General features: G+C 45.8%; 1 protein-coding gene across 1 annotated transcript in view; it reads left to right on the top strand.

Moving 5' to 3' along the window:
- Positions 1 to 17,890, top strand: part of zfyve26 (zinc finger, FYVE domain containing 26) — a 28,661-nt gene that overhangs the window by 5,084 nt on the left and 5,687 nt on the right. The window contains exons 8-34 of the mRNA XM_015969457.3: positions 10 to 174; positions 287 to 375; positions 457 to 605; positions 701 to 886; positions 2,188 to 2,748; positions 2,821 to 2,982; positions 3,469 to 3,620; positions 3,721 to 3,958; positions 4,108 to 4,362; positions 4,444 to 4,563; positions 4,656 to 4,826; positions 4,916 to 5,149; positions 5,261 to 5,366; positions 8,739 to 9,589; positions 9,861 to 10,060; positions 10,307 to 10,411; positions 10,533 to 10,655; positions 11,315 to 11,491; positions 11,677 to 11,926; positions 12,011 to 12,109; positions 12,192 to 12,358; positions 12,556 to 12,692; positions 14,272 to 14,300; positions 14,580 to 14,716; positions 14,977 to 15,197; positions 15,951 to 16,098; positions 16,191 to 16,400. Of these exons, the coding sequence (XP_015824943.3) occupies positions 10 to 174; positions 287 to 375; positions 457 to 605; positions 701 to 886; positions 2,188 to 2,748; positions 2,821 to 2,982; positions 3,469 to 3,620; positions 3,721 to 3,958; positions 4,108 to 4,362; positions 4,444 to 4,563; positions 4,656 to 4,826; positions 4,916 to 5,149; positions 5,261 to 5,366; positions 8,739 to 9,589; positions 9,861 to 10,060; positions 10,307 to 10,411; positions 10,533 to 10,655; positions 11,315 to 11,491; positions 11,677 to 11,926; positions 12,011 to 12,109; positions 12,192 to 12,358; positions 12,556 to 12,692; positions 14,272 to 14,300; positions 14,580 to 14,716; positions 14,977 to 15,197; positions 15,951 to 16,098; positions 16,191 to 16,400 (5,442 nt within the window). The remainder of the gene's footprint in view (positions 1 to 9; positions 175 to 286; positions 376 to 456; positions 606 to 700; positions 887 to 2,187; positions 2,749 to 2,820; positions 2,983 to 3,468; positions 3,621 to 3,720; positions 3,959 to 4,107; positions 4,363 to 4,443; positions 4,564 to 4,655; positions 4,827 to 4,915; positions 5,150 to 5,260; positions 5,367 to 8,738; positions 9,590 to 9,860; positions 10,061 to 10,306; positions 10,412 to 10,532; positions 10,656 to 11,314; positions 11,492 to 11,676; positions 11,927 to 12,010; positions 12,110 to 12,191; positions 12,359 to 12,555; positions 12,693 to 14,271; positions 14,301 to 14,579; positions 14,717 to 14,976; positions 15,198 to 15,950; positions 16,099 to 16,190; positions 16,401 to 17,890) is intronic.

Here is a 17,890-nt window from a genome sequence, read left to right as displayed (position 1 = left end):
TCCCTGTAGATCACTGCGCTGGACCTGATTAAACACGAGGAGTTCAGTCAGCTGAGACGTTTGCTGCAGCAGGAATTCCAGCCGTTGTCCCGTCTGCTGCTGCTGCTCGGATGGACTCACTGTCAGAGCCTGACTTCTGCTCAGGTTCTCCTCAGCATCCTGCATAAGGATCAGGTCAAAACCAGAACCTTTTATTCGTTTCAGCAAACTAACCTCGTTTTTTTTCTCCACCTGAATGGCTGCTTCACATTAATGGTGCCCTGGTTTATATTTTCATCACTTCCAGGCGTCGGCTAATGACACCGTTCTGCAGGAATTCTGTCATCTTTTGACATCTCAGTTGGGGATACTGGAATGGTGTGAAGCCAACAATCCGTAAGCATTTTTTTATTTGAGGTTGTGATTGTAGCAGAATCCTGACTTTGTGATTTTTATTTGTGGCGTTTCTGTGTGCAGAGGGATACCGGAAGAGGCCTTGTTAGCTCAGCTCCACACTCTGGAAAACCACTCAGCTCTCTACATCCTGCACTCGCTGACCCCACTGGCTCGTTATGAGGAACACAGGATAATAGAGCTGCTACAACTGCCAAGTTTACCTGCCACAGGTTCACAAGAGCCACCTTTTGTTACTTCATTTAGAATTTGAGTGAAACTTTGATTTATTCTAAAGGATGAATTTGTTTCTTTTGCTTTCTTGCAGTAGAGACTGGTGGTCTGGGAGTGGAGAGGAATGTAGTTTTGTTCCAGGGCTTCTGTGCCATGAAGTATGCTGTTTATGCCCTTTGTGTTAACCTCCACAAATACTCAAACTGCTCTGAGTGTGAGTCTCTGCAGCATCAGCACCCTTCAGAAGCAGAAATGGACCAAAACAAAACCTCCTCTGAAGGTAAAGATGTTGTTGTCCTGCTTTATGCTGATTAGGATCTCACTTCTCTGAGTTGAGATTAGAAAAAGTCACGTTTTGTTTTTACCATACCATTTTATTTATAAAGCACAGTTTAAAATAGCATGTCAGCTAACCAAAGTGCTGGACATAAAAAGACAAAGGCTCAAAAACAGAAAAATAGCAAAAAACTAAAGGACAATTAAAAAGCATAAAAACCAAAGCATAAAATACACGATTAAAAGGACAAAGAGAAGAAGTAAAATCGCTATGGCAGGTAAGGGAGAACCTGGATGAAACCCGCTCAAAACAGCACCAATAAAACCAAAAAAGCTACAAAATATTCCAAGGTGCAACTGAAAGAGGGAATGAATCAGAGTTAAGCTAAACAGGAAAAGTAAAACAGTCCTAAGAGGCAAGACACGGCCTACTGGAGCCGTGCGGATTTACTGAAGTAGATCGTGTAGAGTAGGTAGGCCATGCTGAAAAAATGTGTCTTAAGAGCAGACTTGGACCTACTGAGGGATGGAGCCAAACGTACTTGGATGGGTAGAGAGTTTGGGTGCAGCAAGAGAAAAGGCACGCTCCCCCGTGATTTATAGCGGACCTTCAGAACAACCAGTAGCTGGTGATCGGCCGATCGAAGGGAACGTGTGAGTGTGTATGGAGTCAACAGCTCAGTCAGATGAGATGGAGGCGGACCATTCAAAGCTTTGTAAACAAAAAGTTCATTCTAAATTTCACCAGGAGCCAGTGTAAATGAGCAAGGGTGGGTGAGATGTGCATGCGTCTGTAGGAATTGGTTAAGAACCTAGCTGCAGCATTTTGAACTTTCTGTAGTCTGCTCAAGGCGGGTGCAACAATCCTAATCAGCACAGCGTTGGTGTAATCCAGGTGGAAGGTAATGAACGTATGAATGACAGATTCAAGACGCGGGAGTCTGAGGATGAATTTAAGCCGTGTGATGCAGCAAAGTTGATAAAAGCAAGACCTGACAGTGGCATTGACTTGTGAAGTCATTGAGAGGTCCGAGTTGAGTTTCACACCCAGGCTGGTGACGCGTTTTAAGACTGAGTGAGGGGAGAGCGGGTGCATCTGTAGCACCATATGTGTTGGTGGGGTTAAAAACATGGCTTCTGTCTGGCCGTCATTTAACCGTAGGCAGTTAGAGGACAGCCAGGTTCTGACCTCAGAGAGGCGTTCTACCAAAACAGCAGACGAGTGCTGTTGACTGAGTTTCAGGTTAATTTGACAATCATCTGCATAGAAATGGTAGCTGATCCGTCTGTATCGTCTTTTCCCAGGTTGCAGCTTAATGTTCCAGCACTACCTGTCAGAGTGTCAGCTCTATCTGGAGACGGTGCCTGCCATGTTTCGCCTTGAGCTCCTGGAGAACATCTTCTCCCTTCTCTTTCTGTCCACCTCTGACTTTGTCCAGCAGCAGCAGACAGAGTCAAACACAGAAACGGATGCTCACTCGGAGAATGAATCAGACACAACAAATCAAAATGTGGAAGCAGAGGCCAGAGTTGGTATGGATCCGACTGAGCACAGAAGAAGGGAGAGGCAGAGCCTGGATTTAGGACACCTCGTTCAGGGCTGCAGGGGTTTTTTGGTGGACGCGACGGCCATGGAGGGTTTTCTAAAGCTGCTGAAAGAAGGGCTGGAGGGCATGTGCGTGGTAGGGGAGCAGGAGGGTCAGGAAGCAGGGAGAGCGCTGCCTCGAGAGGCAGAGGCAGCGGAGATTCTCGGCTGCTCTGTGACCGCTGACACATTCGGAGCTCGCCTGCAGAGGTTGTCCAAACGTACCGCAGAAGCTCAGTGGAGGCTGCAAATTATCACCAGCAACCAAGGCGTCAGAGACGGTGAGCTGCTTTACCCTCTGTTCGGTTTAATCTCTGTTTAAAATGGCGTGTTCTTAATGGTTGTCGTTACAGGTTCAGAAAGTCCGATGCAGATGTCGACGATCAGCTCCACGGCCACTCCCCTGGGACGCAGCCAACGCCCAAGTTTCAGGAGGAGGAGGAAACTGAGACACTCCGTGGAGAGACAAACCTCTGTGGAGAAACATAACGGAGAAGTTAGCACAAGTGCATCAGGTAACTCGGAGCTCAAGTCTTTATTTATTTATTTTTTAAAGGTATCACATATTAGAGCCTCATTTAAAATAATAATTTAGTCATTTAACAAAGTTACGAGGTTGAGTCGGGAGCTGCTGATGAGTTAACCAGGCATCAGTTTGCTTGTCTGGAGCATACAAGCGTGTGTAAACACGATGTCATGGGGGGGGGCATCTCAGTTTGTAGTGGACCGGCGGCATCTTCCCTTTAGAAAGAGCATCACAGCACGGCTTCCTGCTATTATGCATCCAAATTAACCTTCAGACTTCTACATGTCTCTTAAGCCCACGGGCCGTCATAAACTGAGTTACATTTGGCAAAAACATAAAACCACTACACAAATATGACGTATCACGCCGTTGTGACATGTGACCGGTGGCACAGACAGGTGGGCTCTGCAGGATCATGGGGGTTTCTGCACCTTCAGATTTATTTAATGAGTAATTCTTCTTTTTACGCCGTCAGACAGTGGTGGAGGACTGGTGGCGGGGTGTGTGGAGCTGGAGTTTTGTCCATGTGGGGGTGCTCACAGCTGGCTGGTCCCTGCCATGCTGTCTCCTCCAGAGTCACTGCTGATGTCCTGCATTCGGCGAGGAAACTTCATGGAGGCACATCAGGTGTGCAACATACTGGGTCTTTGGATCTGTTGTACTTCACTTGTAACCCCCCCTCACCACCATGGTAGCTGTATCTCAGTCATGCCTTGATGCTCTGCAGGTGTCTGTGGTTTTTGATCTGGAGGCGACTGCCTGCTGTGGTGAGCTGGTCTTCATGGAGCGCTACAAAGAGGTCCTGGTGGAGCTGGCTCAGGTGGAGCAGAAGATGGAAAGTCAGTCCATGTCTTCCTCCTCATCTTCTTCAGAAGGCCTGGGACCAGCAGCTGTGGCGGGGACAGGGAGGAGTCGACTGGGCAGCAGATCAACGCTGCAGGCCATTGGAAGTGCTGCTGCTGCAGGTCTGACTTTGTTTTTTCAAACAAGTAAAATCATTATTTATAACTTCTCTGTTGCTGCTGTTTATTTGTTTTGGCGCAATAACTTATTTTTATTGCCAGAAGATGACGACTGTTGACAATCTCTGTCCCTTCTGGTTGTTTCCTTGCAGGAGTTGCTTTCTACTCCATCTCAGACATAGCAGAGCGTCTCCTCAGCACCACCTCCCGCTCCCTGGAGGAAGGCTTCTGGCTGAGTCACTGCTCCCCGGATGATTCGGGCCTCCTCTACACGCTGCTCGAAGAGTTAAGCCCAGCAGCCATGGTGGTGTTCGACCTGGCTTGTTGCCACTGTCAGCTCTGGAAAACGTCCCGTCAGCTACTGGACACAGCAGAGCGCCGGCTCCACGGCAGCCTAGAGGCTCGAGGTATGATGAGTCTTTGTGGTAAAATGTTGGTGGTGTGTTAATGTCGTGTTTTTCATCCCTGCTCTTTGTTCGCTTCCTAAGGAATGAAAGTAGACCGAAAAGTGCCTCATTCTGAGGGGATCCCTGGATTTCCCATGGTGTTGCAACAGATCAGCAAGATCCTAAATCATTCAGCCTCTCTTAAGGGCTCCATCAAAGCAGGTGAATGCACAAACAGTCTTAATTTTTCTTTATCTTAAATATTTTCATCCTCCATGGAGAAAAGCTTGTCACTGATCCAGTCTTGTGTGCAGATGCTGCCGGGGAAGACCAGGTGGCTTGCAGCCCGTTTGGTTGCTGCATCCAGGAAGTGTTGCTCTGTTGCTCCCCGACGCTGAGCGAAGACGTCATTGCCGCACGACTCAGTCTGACCCAACGTCTGGAGAACACACTGCAGCACCTGAGCACCGCTACAGATGCTGCAGGTCTGCGCCACACACATCAGCTGGGCGTGTGTGATCTGACCATGGTATCGACAGGGTTTTACGGATTCTTTTTGGTGTTTCTGTTGCAGAGGGCAGCGCTGGCAGTGCACTTCTGACGCTGCTGGTTGAACAGGCCAGTCTAAAGCAGTCGGAGCTGGATGCTCATCCCGTGCGCTCCAGCATGAAGCAGCTCCTTCGCTCTCTAGACCAGCTCTGCCCCTTCGAACCAGAAAGGGATGAAGCCAGACCAGATTATGTGCGCAGCTTCCTGGATTACGTTAACACACTAGGGTCCGTGCTGGTGCGGAGCCTCTCCTCAGAAGGTAAAGTCGTTCTTTTATCCCAAATAGGCCTGGGATTTCTTCTTTTGATGGCATTATAAATGTTTCCTTACCTAATCTTGTTCTGATTTGGCCTTTTTCTGCCTCTCTCAGACCAGAGCAGCCAAGTGAAACTTGGGAATCCACTACTCGTCTTGCTTCAGACCCCGTTTCAGCTTCTCTCCCACCTGCTGTTTGATAGACAGGTCTCTCCTAAAAGGTACGTAATCTCATTACCACGACACGTTTTCTCTCTTCAGACCATTCTCTGTGAACCCTAGAGATGATTGTGGGTTCAAATCCCAGAACATTTTCAAGTAGTTTCTGAAAAACTTCGACCAGCCCATCTGAACGCTGTTTGAACTTCTGAAGGTCATCTAAATACACTGAGCTGCTGCTTTCTGATTGGTTGATTAGATTTATTGTTACAGTAATTGAACAAATATAGATGAGTAAATGGCCGGCGAGTGTACAAGCTGACCTTGGCTTCTGTCATAAAACTTTAGGTAAATGAAAAATTGAATTTAGATTTCTCCCCTTCCAGAATCTCATAAATGTCTCTGATTACTGTAACGACTCTAAAGATAATCTTATCAGATATTCCTTCCGTGTGTGGTGTGTTAAGAGTAATGCGGTCTGCTCAAAAGCACGTCAGGAAAGCTCTGATCATAAACAGTCCACTCATTGGATTGTCTCGGCTCGATATTGAGGTGTGTGTGTGTGTGGTGAGCCTTGTATCGTCCAGAAAGGGTCGATTTTCATCTATATTTTGACCTACATGGTGACCCTTTAATCCACAGGAATAGATCTACTTCTGTGTGTTTTCTAATCTTCTGAACCAAGAAAGAGTCTACAGTGCTTGTTGACAGTCCAGAACACGAGATTGTGAAATAAGTGTTCTTCCCCAAGCTCTTCGTACAATAGCTTTTCCCTTATCTCAGCCTGCTGGATTTCTCTCAGAATAAAAGTCAACAGTTAAAATTATGAAGAATGAACAATATGGTTGAATGAAATATTTGAGTAATCTGTTGTAACGGAATCAAAGTGATGTAACTATCTAAAGTTGTATTTTAATACACTGTTAGTAGTTCACTTTTATAAACAGAAGAATAGGCTGTTTTTATCATCAGGGAGTTTAATTAAACACTCTGTATTGACTTTGAGACAAGAAAAGAGAGATATGGGATCGTTTGAGAATCTTTAATTTCTGAATTATAAATTCTAAACAATCTACCAGGACTACTCTGTGATGGATGAGAATGGATTCGGATGTTGTGTTGGTGCGTGTGTGTGAGTGTGTGTGTCTGGTTCAGATTCTCTAGGATGACGTAATCGAATCTGGTCGTCTTTGTTATGACTAGATATCACGAGGCTTATAAAGTGATGACATGAGCCGCTATTTTGCCGTGTACGTACCCAGTGGGGTCTCCCAAGTAGATCAGGAATTGCCAGGTCTGGAAACCTCGGATGTACGCTGGAGCTGTCGGTGCAGCGATCACAACGTTTCAAAGCCTGTCTGGAGGGTTGGCCCGGTACCGTTCAGCGGCATCAGCAGGTGCTCTTATTTTGAAAGGACGTCGTCTGGTTGTTAAACGACGAAAATCTCCCGTTTCACAGTTCTTAGTTTAAAGAAAACGCATCCGGCCAGGCTGCGCTTGTCTTTAGGATGATGGTGAATAGAACTGAAGTCAAGATGGAACTGACTTAAAATGGCGTTGCCTTGTTTTATATCTCTGAATTGTTGATAAGTTTTAGTAAAGCGGATTGGACACTTTAAGTCAACAAGCCAGATTCTCCTACGGCAGCCGAAAGCTCTGATTGGTTGGAACAATGTGTCATGCGTTTCTATGGAGATGAGGGTCAGTCTGTCTGTGCCGTAGTCCTGGTTTCATTAAACATAATTAATGACATATTTATTTCACAGATCATTCACTTGATTATTGTTGATCAACATCTGTTTTGCTTAATATTTTTAATCACAAATAAAGTACTTTGATTAAGTAAAGCTTCTTCTTCTCCTTCGGACTCTTCTCCTGGAATGTAAACAGTCTGAGGAACAACCCGACCTTGGTTTTTCTACACGGTGTTATTGTGCCCAGGGGCCAGCTGTATGGAGTTGAAAACCATGAACTTCATAACCTTACACTGTGCTAAATCTATGAAGATGAACTGAATATTGTTCTGACCATGATCAGTACTGTTTGATTTAACACTCTCATACACGTATGACACAAGGTTAAAGTTAACGCCACTGCACATAAAGATTCTTTATCCACAGAACTAGAACACTCTTGTGTCTGATGAAGGTGTGGTTCTGAGGGATGTTTGGTAAACATCAACAAACATGTCAGATTCTGATTCGCCAGAATCATAACATGGTGGTAATAAAACAGAGTTTACTTCCCGATTAACTCAGTTTCCAGCTGACACCTCGGTTCGGCCAAATCGGGAAAGAAGCCTTTTTGAAACAACCTCCTTTGACCTTATGTCAAAACCTTTGCCATGAAGCAGTAAGTGATTACAGACAACAGCTCGTTCCAGAGCTACTGCGACTCTCAGACATCCTCTTGGACGCCTAATCTGCAGACCCGGGTTGTATCTCATGGCCGGGGAACCTTGAACTCAGAGGAAGCTACTAATCTCTGAGGATCATGGTCTGGACGTCCGGTGACCTCACCACTTTGACGGCAAACCTCCGGACTGCCGGGAGCAACTCATACAAGGGTATCGTAGACTGCACACTGGCGTCTGATGCCGTTTTATTAATAATCAACTCTAGTTTATAGCAGACCAAATTCTTTTACACCCAGAACTCACAGTTTCTTCCAGATACAAAGTTTCTGATATACATCTACTTCACACATCACCATTCCATCACATATCATGATAGCTTGTCACGTATTATAATTAGTATAGAAAATAAAGTTTAATTTTAATTATATACTTGACTCTGTCTGAAATGATACGAAGTGTGTTTATGGTCCCCGAATAAGCAAAGATGTATAAATTCTTCTGGTTAAACATTCAAAGATCAATCAGGTTGATATCCTATATTTGTATAGAATCATCACATCTTATTGGTCATAATTTAACCCCCAATCGCTCTACAGCCTCGAGGACAAACCAGCATGCTGCCTATTAAATGTGACGCTTAGCCAACCAGAAAGAGAACTGACAGAAACACAGAGCACGCTCCTCCTCTGCCATGTTTGTTTACTCCAATTTAACCTTTTTATTTTTAGCTTGAGAGCTGTTTTGCTTGTATATAATTGTTTAAATTTTGATGTAGTTAAAAATGAGCGAGTGAGTGAGTCGTGGCGATGCACCGGTATTGCGTAATGAGTGGGGACGTAAAGGATCTCGTAACTGCAGCTTTCAGGCTCATCCTGTTCTAACAAGTGCCTCACGTCATGAATGGCAACATGCTGTCTGATGGTTAATGGGGTTGTGCAAGTTTCCACTCTAGACTTTCCCTCTTGTTCACTAAGGAGTCACACTGTAGGATTGCTGATTTGAATATTCGTCATGATGATGTTTCCAGGGTAAATAATTGCAGCTTGTGTGGATTTTCTACTTCCTGTTTGATCTCCAGGGTTCAGCTCCTGCTGCAGCAGGAGAAGCTTCCACTCAGCGTCCAGCAGGTGATTGTTCAGAGATGCTGCGAGGCTCTGCCTGTGTGGACCTGCTGTCCAGGTGAGGAAGGAGACGTCAGTCAGGCCAAGAAGGAAGATGGATCGTTCGGCGTGTTCTCGTTGTCTCTTCTGCTTCAAAAGCATGCCCAGGGTTATGGGAACACTCTGCCAATCTCAGAGCCACCGTCCGATGTGAGCTCTGAGTCCGAGGCCTCAGCTGAAGATCAGTCCACGACGCCCATCAACCTCTCCACGTCCCCACCTTCTAACTCATCGTCATCGTCTTCGTCTTCATCTTCAGGAAGTTCCTTCCTACTCACCTCATCAGCGCTGTCTTTCCTGAAGTCCCGCTCCCCTCTGCTGGCTACGCTGGCGTGTCTGAGTGTGTGTAGAGGAGAACTTGCTCGGACTCAGCCCTCTGGGTGGTCTGCCTTTTTCAGCAGCGCCCGTAAGGACGTCGTTCTGGATGCTGAGCAGATTTCTCGTGAAGCTGATGCCCTCCTCAGAGAGTTCCCCATTTTGCAAGCTTACCTTTACACCATGGCAGAACCGGTTCTCGGCACCTCCTTAACTGAGGGGGAGGACGGATCTGCAGGACTTGGTGCACTCCTCTGTGGAAAACCACTGGTCAGCCTCCTCCTTTCTGGACCTCAGGAAGAGACGTCTCAGGCTTTGGCTGCTGAGGCCTTTCAGAACGCTCTCGCCTCCAAAGACCTGGGTCGAGCCCTCAGGCTGCTGGAGCTGTACGGGCAAGGCAGCAGCCAGGAGGGGGCGCTAAGAGACCGCTTACTAGCCTGTGCTGCTTTGGAAGGTGACAAATGAGCTGCTTATTGCATTTGAGCTGGTTGTTGACTGTAGGACCTGTGGTATATGCAGCACAGTGTGCCTACATAACCATACAGTCATTAAAAATGTCAAATATTAAACAGTTCTCACTAGTTTAGTCTACTATCATTTCTAAGCTTCTGCTAAACACATATTTGCTAATTGTTAATATGAAGTATTTATTAATATTACGCAGCATGAAAATATTAAATTGTGAGCGATTTTGCAGATTTGACAGAGATGTTGTCTGTTCCCAGACAGCGCTGAGGACCCGAGTCAGCTGTTCCGAGTGCAGGACGCTAACCTCCGAGCCCGAGTTGCCCTTCAGGCTCTGGAGCGGTGGCCTCTGTCGGCCTCCATGAAGCTGATGGAGTTCTGCCTGAATGACCCCAGCACAGAAACCTCGCTGAAAACACAACTGGAGCTCAAAATGAAAGAATTGAGCATCTACCGCCGGGTAAGCCGAAGTTAAAACCATATTTTTTATGTCGCTCCTGTTTAGAGGACCTTGTTTACTAAATGATTGTGCAACTTATTGACAAGCTGGGTCGCATACAGTTGTTGTTCTGCATCTGGGGGGAGGTTACTGTAGTTCAGCATGCCACACATGTTTTTAGAGCTTGAAATAAGATGGTCTTCAGTTACCTAATTTGTCATTTCAATGTGACCTGACTAGTGTTTACCTTATGTTATCTTGGCACAGATGATGAATTTACAGCCACCCTTGCCTTGGGCCACCTGGCAGGAGCTGAGAACCGAATCCAAAACAAACCCAGAGTCCATCTTGTCTCTGATTATGGAAACAAAAGTGGGTACAGAATATTTGCATCTGTTCACTAAAGGAGCTTGCACCATTAAAAAAAGCTCTTTAGTGTCAAACCAGTTAAGTCTTTTAGAGTTTTTAAAGTAATGACTTTTTGTTTTTGCAGGAGTTTTCTCTTTGTGATGAGTGGGTGGAGCTCTATCCTGTTTCTGACCAGCTGAAGCTGCAGCTGCAGACCGAACATTTGCTGCATCTGCTGGAAAAGGGACAGACGGACGAGGCTTTTCAGGTCTGAAAGCAACACTTCCGCCGTCCTGAAGTGTGTTTCTATGGAAATGTTGCCAATAATTACCACTTTACCCGTTGTAGATGGCCTCCTGAACAACTTCAGTTGGAAAAATTGTTTACCTCCACCAGGACTGATGAGCTAACTGCTAGTCTGCACGAGGCTAATAATGAATAGCATTTTGGCCATTTAAAACAGGTTAAATCTCCCTGATTTGTATCTGGTCATGTTTATTTTGTTTTATAAGCATTTACACTTGTTTCTTACGAGGTTCCTGCCAGACATGAGCCCTGTTTGGACTGGAAATGAGACAAAATGCTGCTGATAGTTACGCATGTAAACAACCTCATAATGTCAAACTGGTTTATAAAATGAGACGGCCTGAATCACGCCAAGGTTTGAGGACTGGAGCTCAGAACGGCAGCAGCACACTTTAGTTTTTGCTGCATTTGTACTAGCTGTTAGTTTATCAGTCCTGAAGGAAGTAAACTCTATTTCTCCAAATTGAGGCTGATCAGAAAATTATTTACAACGTGCAAAATAGCTTTTGTAGTAAATCAGGATTCAGAATGGCCAAAACATCCTTTTAATTATGTTAAAAAGACATTTTTCAGCATTTTTAGTTGAACCCCAAATGAAACAGGCATTTGTTTCTCTTATAGCTACTTGAAGGCATCTCTAATTTTGTGGTTGGACTGGATATTTGTGAGCGCGCTCTGGATCGCCGCCCAGGATTGTCTGCGTGTCATTTCCTGTCTGACTACCTCACCTTGCATTTCCAGAGGCAGGTGTCTCCAACGCGTCGGAGACGCATTCAAGCTCTTCATCTGGGCTCAAAGGTTTGTCTTGTTGCTGTAAGCATGAACTTCTTTACTGTGAGGGAAACGGCGCACTCTTCCTGTCGGGAGGATTGTGGTGAGCCAAAGCTGAATGTTCTGTACCTGAACTCTTAAGTTCTTAAACGTGTGATTTAGTCCTTTCCGCCTCCTCAGCTAGGTTTTTGTGTATTTCCATCCATCTGCAGGTGCTGCTGACTCTGCCCCCAGCTGCCAGGCAGGACTATTTCCCCCTGCTCTCAGACCCCATGCTGATGCTTGAGCAGCTGTTGATGAACCTGAAGGTGGAGTGGGCAGAGGTGGCAGTGCAAACACTCAGAAGCCTGCTGCTTGGCCAGGAGGCTGGCTTTGGTGCTGAGGACATAGATAAGCTTCTGGCAGACTACGCCTGCAAGGCCCTGGACTTCTCCTGTGCTCCCAGAGAGAAGACCCGCTCTGGTCAGTCCACAGCACACAAGCTGCCAGGATATGAGCCTGTTGGTAGTTCACAGCGGTCTTCAACATGCATCTCTTTGCTTCCAGACTCTGTAATTAGCCTCCAGGATGCACTGCTGCAGTGTCCTGCTCAGGAGAGCAGCTCTCAGTCCACCAGCAGAAACGAATCTCCCGCCTCCTCCACAAGTGAGACATGCTAAGAGTGATCACCTTTGATCTGTTGCATTTGAAATGAATCTAATGCTCCCTTTCGTGTGCTGGACTACAGACAGCACCCCCACACACTCTGGAAACATCTCGGATAGGGAGAGGGATCGACGGCGCCGCTCATCCGCCAAGTTCCAGCCTCCTGATCAACCCCCGGCCCGTAAGGACTGGGTTCCCGACACCCAGCATGATGTGTGCATGGTCTGCCGGCGAGAGAGGTTCACTATGGTTAGTGAACTAAACAATATATAACATACATAATGAACAACAAGGATTTAAAAGGGACCCAAGTTGGGTCTTGGTGTAAAAGGATGTCATTTGATTTGGTAGGTGTGCAAACTGAAACGGTTAAAACTCACAGACTGTATGGAGGTAAACGGCGGAGGAGCTAGCTCAAATGTTTAAACAAAAGCATCTGTTCTCAGTTCAACAGGAGGCATCACTGTCGCAGATGCGGCCGTCTTGTTTGCAACGCGTGCTCAGAGCGGAAGATGCCTGTTGATGAGTGTCCTGAAGAGGAAGTCCGAGTCTGTGATCAGTGTTACGCCTACTTTCACTCGGAGTAAGAGGGGGTTTTGTTTGGCGAAGGGATTCTCTGTGTTAGAGGTCTGGTTGTCTGAAGCCCGGATCACACTGTGTGAACCTGTGTGTGTGTCTTAGCTAGATCCCTCGTAGTGAGCCTAATCGTTAAAAAAAAACAGTGAACGTGAGGGTGATTTGCAAATCTGTGGTTGTCCAGTCTGACCGGCTCTGCTTTTTGAGTCGTTCCATGACCTAAATCAGCTTCCTACAGGCTACAAGCACGCTCGAAAATCAGCGACTCCTGTCTGCAACCGACCAATGAAAACACATCTTTGGGATGCTCCAGCAGCAAGACTCCGCCTCTCTGAGCTTCAGTTTCAATTTATGTTTAAAATGCGGATTATAAACTACCCACCATTTTTTATTTCTGTTAATAGCCCAAGTTAAACCGAAGTTTTACTAAAATAATTAGTGGGCGACGGTGGCACAGGAGTTTAGTGCTCGCCCTGTAATCTGAAGGTTGCAGGTTCGAGCCCTGCTCAGTCTGTCGCTGCCGTTGTGCCCTTGGGCAAGACACTTAACCCACGTTGCCTGCTGGTGGTGGTCGGAGGGACCGGTGGCGCCAGTGCTCGGCAGCCTCGCCTCTGTCAGTGCGCCCCAGGGCAGCTGTGGCTACATCGTAGCTCACTCCCACCAGTGTGTGAATGTGTGTGTGAATGGGTGAATGACTGATTGTGTTGTAAAGCGCCTTGGGGGGGGGGGGTCCAGGACTCTAGAAGGTGCTGTATCAAATACAGGCCATTTACCATTTAATAAAACTATTTTTTAGACCATCAGCTAAATTGTGAAAACCGTGATTCTGTGATCTGTGAGAGCTGAGAGGAGATGAGCTCACCAACATGAAAAATAAAACACAAAAATACGAGATTCCTTTGCTGTTGGTGGAAATTTCACAAATTCAACCGATAAGGATGGGCCAGTAGCGTTTTGCTGCGGGGACAGAGGATGCTCCGTGACAGCGGGTGTGAGCTGTCACGCGGAGCGGAGCTGCGGAGCAGTGAGGCAGAATTCACGGCAAAGGTTTAGCTGTTGCAGCGATCTGTGACAGATTACTCCTCTGTAGTTTAGTTCTTATGTATAAAGGATGAGAAGGATGAATGTCCAGCAGACAGATCAGCTGTTTGGCTGGAAGATGGGAAAGGAGACCCGCAAAGCGAGGGTTTTAAAAACAAACTATTCTCTTTGGGGAAGATGGGCTGGGTCAGAAACTGACACTAGAAATAAGTGTTTTTATCTATTCAGCTTTGTTTTGGTTAGAGGTCTCGTGATGTATGCTTTCGGAGGAGCGCTCATGATGTAGCGTGTCCTGCTGAAGAGACGTTGTGCAGTCTGCCTCACTGAAAACTTGCGCCGTACAGTGCGACGCCTCTCTGGAGTTATCACAGTGTGACATGAACAATCCTGGGCAATGGCCGAAAATCGCGCAGTGTGATCTGGGCTTTAATAATGTTTGAAACCACTGCAGTGTGTTGTAGTTCATAAATCACACACAGTGAAGTGGTGTGAACCACGGAAAAGGGAAACTGATCTTAAAGAAATGTTTTCATTTTCCTTTGCAGCTCCGATACGGAATCTGACTCAGCCGAAGGTAAATCTAAACCACATTCAGCAGATGTTGTTCTTTTGATAGCTTCCTGTTTGCTGTGTGACTGTTTCAGAACACATTCATGAAACCAGAATGAAACATCTACGTTTCTGGCAGATACACAGTGAATCAGAGCTCCTGTGGGCTATTTGCAGATACTTTACGTGTGTGTGTGTGTGTGTGTGTGTGTGTGTGTGTGTGTGTGTGTGTGTGTGTGTGTGTGTGTGTGTGTGTGTGTGTGTGTGTGTGTGTGTGTGTGTGCGCACGCACGCACGCACGCAGTGATTGGAAGCCCCGTGGTCACACAGGAATGTCTGGATGGGAGGCTGCACCTGCCTGAAGCGTTCCATCGACAGTTCCAGCTCAGCACTGACCCACGGGAGAACCAGCAGCAGCGGAGCGAGTTCTACTATGAACAGGTTTGTGTGTCTGAAACAGGAACCCAGATCTTACTTGTGTTTCTTACTCCTATATTTGGGTTTCATAGTGGAACACACAGTTTATCGCATCATTCATTGTTAGACATTGAATTTGTTATAACTACTGTGTAATCCTACCTATGAATGGGCTCTGAATGTGGCCTTAGTCCGTTAGCGATGATGTTTCAGCTGTGATTGTAAGTTTTAGTAACTCACTCAGCATTTTAACATCAACGATTGTGTTTTGCTGATTTCGCTAGGCCCCCAGTGCCTACCTCTGCGTGGCCATTTTGTCTCTGCACAGCGACCAAGCTGCCTGCGGGCACCAGCTCATCAGCCACTGCCGCTCCCTGTCCTGTAAACTGACCAACCCAGAGGTGGACGCCTGCCTCCTGACAGACATCATGCAGCAGCTGCTGTTCAGTGCCAAACTGATGTTTGTGAGAGTCGGTCACAGCCAGGACCTGGCCTTATGTGACAGGTTAGCTATCCTCTTCTGTCAGGAGGGACTGGACATGTGGCGGAAAGCATTTAAAAGCTGTGGCGGATTTTGTTATGCTGTTAGAGAAGGTAGGAAGCTAATTACTCAATGGTGCTTAAGATAAGCATCGTTCTGAAGTCTCTCGCTCTCGCCGCGTTTGTAAAACAATCTCGCCAATTTGCTGCAAAGCTGAGTCGGCATCTAGGTCAATTCAATTCCGTTTATTTATTTAGCACCAAATCACGACATGAATTCATGAAGTAAATAATTCCAGTTGAGGTCAGTTCATTTTGCTAGTTAAGTTTTCTATATAAGGAATCCAGCAGATTGCATCTTGTACAACTTGTGACGGTGACTTTAAAGCAATCCTCATACCAAGCAAGCATGTAGCGACAGTGGAGAGGAAAACTCCCTTTTAACAGGAAGTTCATTAGAGGTCAGACCGTGACGGCAGTGTGGCTGAATCATGTCCTTTTTACAACAGGGGGCGTGGGGGCAGTCTGTGCCGTCTCAGACTTCCCTTTAACTTGTACATAACTTGCTTTTTATTGCAATTGAAGCTGTGCTTCTCAAGTTTAGTACAGTCATTAAATGGTAAACAAATAGCAAATAAATAATTAAAATTTGCCAGCACTTTGTATCAATTACTAAATCATAATGACTTCTACTTGGTTTGGAGCAATGTGGCATCGGTTCTTTAATAACACATTTATTCAGTTTCTACTCCTTTGCTTCTTTGACTTTTTCCCCCAGTTACATCAGTAAAGTGGACCTGCTGAAGATTCTTGTGACAGCTAATTATAAATACATTCCTTGTTTGGATGACATCCTGGAGACATCAGCGGTCACGCGTCTCCGCAATCAGCTGTTGGAAGCAGAACACTACAAGCTAGCAGTAGAGGTGAGGCTTTTTGGTTTAGATTGGTTGATTTTAATATAAAGTTGAATCCCACAAATGATGATTTTTCTGTGATTGTTTGTGGCTGTTGTCAGGTGTCAACAAAGAGCGGCCTGGACCCCAGCGGGGTGTGGCAGGCATGGGCGCTGGCTTCTCTGAAGGGTGGATATCTGTCAGAAGCAAGAGAGAAGTTTGCTCGCTGCTTGAAGGCTCCAGTGGACCGAAACCAGCCCAACCTCGGCCCCCCTTTGCTGCAGGAAGTTGTCCAACACCTGGAGACCACTGCACAGCCCACTCAGGCCACGGTAGGAAAACGCAGGAAGTGCATGCTGAAGCAGCAAATGTTCGTTTGAGCCTTTTTTGATTAAAGGTCGTTTTCAATGAGGAACCATATAATAATTCTTATAATAGAAATTATTTTTGAAATGCGATCATCTCTGAATTCCATATACATGTGGAACAGGAAAATGGTTTTCAAACTATTTCCTGCATTAGCCAACAAAAGACAAATGGATGGGAAAACGATCCGGTCCGATAACGCCAGTCTGTTCTACAACAAAGGGAACATTAGTATTCACAGCCCCGCCCACCTTGGCTCACGACCACAAAAGGTTTTGTTGTTTTAGCAGCCAGGAGAGAGCAGAGCACGTCTCAGCTAGTAGAAGCTAACCGTTAGCATTTAGCAGCTCCACTACATGGCAGAACCCTGAATATATATTTTACAGTATTCTGCATTTTGTTAATGAAAGCAGCGCTGAAGTTGTGTTGCTGTTAATCAGCAATGCCCCTCATTGGTCCAACAGACTTTTACCCCAAGAAACGGGAGCGCTAGAGCTTTTTCTCCCCACAGAAAAAGATTTGCATCAAAAGGCCACCATGCTCAGCAATTTTAAGAGCCGTCTGAAAACACACTTTTATTCTTTGGCTTTTAGTCAAGAGGAGTCTCGTTAATGGGTGGCTTTGCACTTTTTGCCCCCATCTAGATTTTATCTACATGTTTTTGTTGTTTTTTAAATGGTTTTATATGTTTTTATTTCTTTATGATCGTTTCTGTTGTGCAGCGCTTTGTTTGGTCCTTGGGCCATGCGAAGGCGCTATATAAATAAAGTTTAGTAGTATTAGTAGAAGGCATTCGTTCATAATAAAGACCACAGTTAAATCAACACTTGACACGTTTCCCCGCTTCTCCCCCTACTGGTTGAAAGCAGAACTGTCGTAAACGAACCTGCCACAGCCTGCTGTAGCTAGCGCTAACAACCAGCTAGTGGTAACATGAGCCAACTGATACTAATAAAGCTACATAATCAAAGAATCTACAAAAATATTCTTACTTACAAGTCCAGTAGCAATAAAGCCTGGTCACAGTTGGTCCTTAGTTTTGTAGCCTCCTTCAGCTCTTCCAACCAAGTGTGTCACTCTGGTTTTAGCGCTGTAAAAGCTAAAGAAGAAGAAGATCTTTTCTATAGCGCCTCTCAAGATAAAAATCACGAGGCGCTTCACAAAAACAAAAATGTAAAATATAAAAAAGAATTTAGAAAATGATTAGAAATATATTTAAAATGAGCAAAAAATAGACAATTGTGATTAAAAATGTAAAGAGGGAAATCAGTGGATCCTGAGGAAGGTGGTATAGGTGGGGAGAGCAGAACAAGGAGAGGGTGAAGAAGGTCACACCAAAGCCAGCTTGAACAAGTGAGTCTTCAGCTGCTTTTTAAAGGAGACCACTGAGTCCACTGATCTCAGGCTCAGGGGAAGAGGTCCAGAGTCTGGGGGCCACAGCAGCAAATGATCTGTC

The sequence above is a fragment of the Nothobranchius furzeri genome, chromosome 18 (assembly GCF_043380555.1).
Source record: "Nothobranchius furzeri strain GRZ-AD chromosome 18, NfurGRZ-RIMD1, whole genome shotgun sequence".
Classification (NCBI taxonomy): Eukaryota; Metazoa; Chordata; class Actinopteri; order Cyprinodontiformes; family Nothobranchiidae; genus Nothobranchius; species Nothobranchius furzeri.
This window is presented reverse-complemented; position numbering and strand designations above follow the sequence as displayed.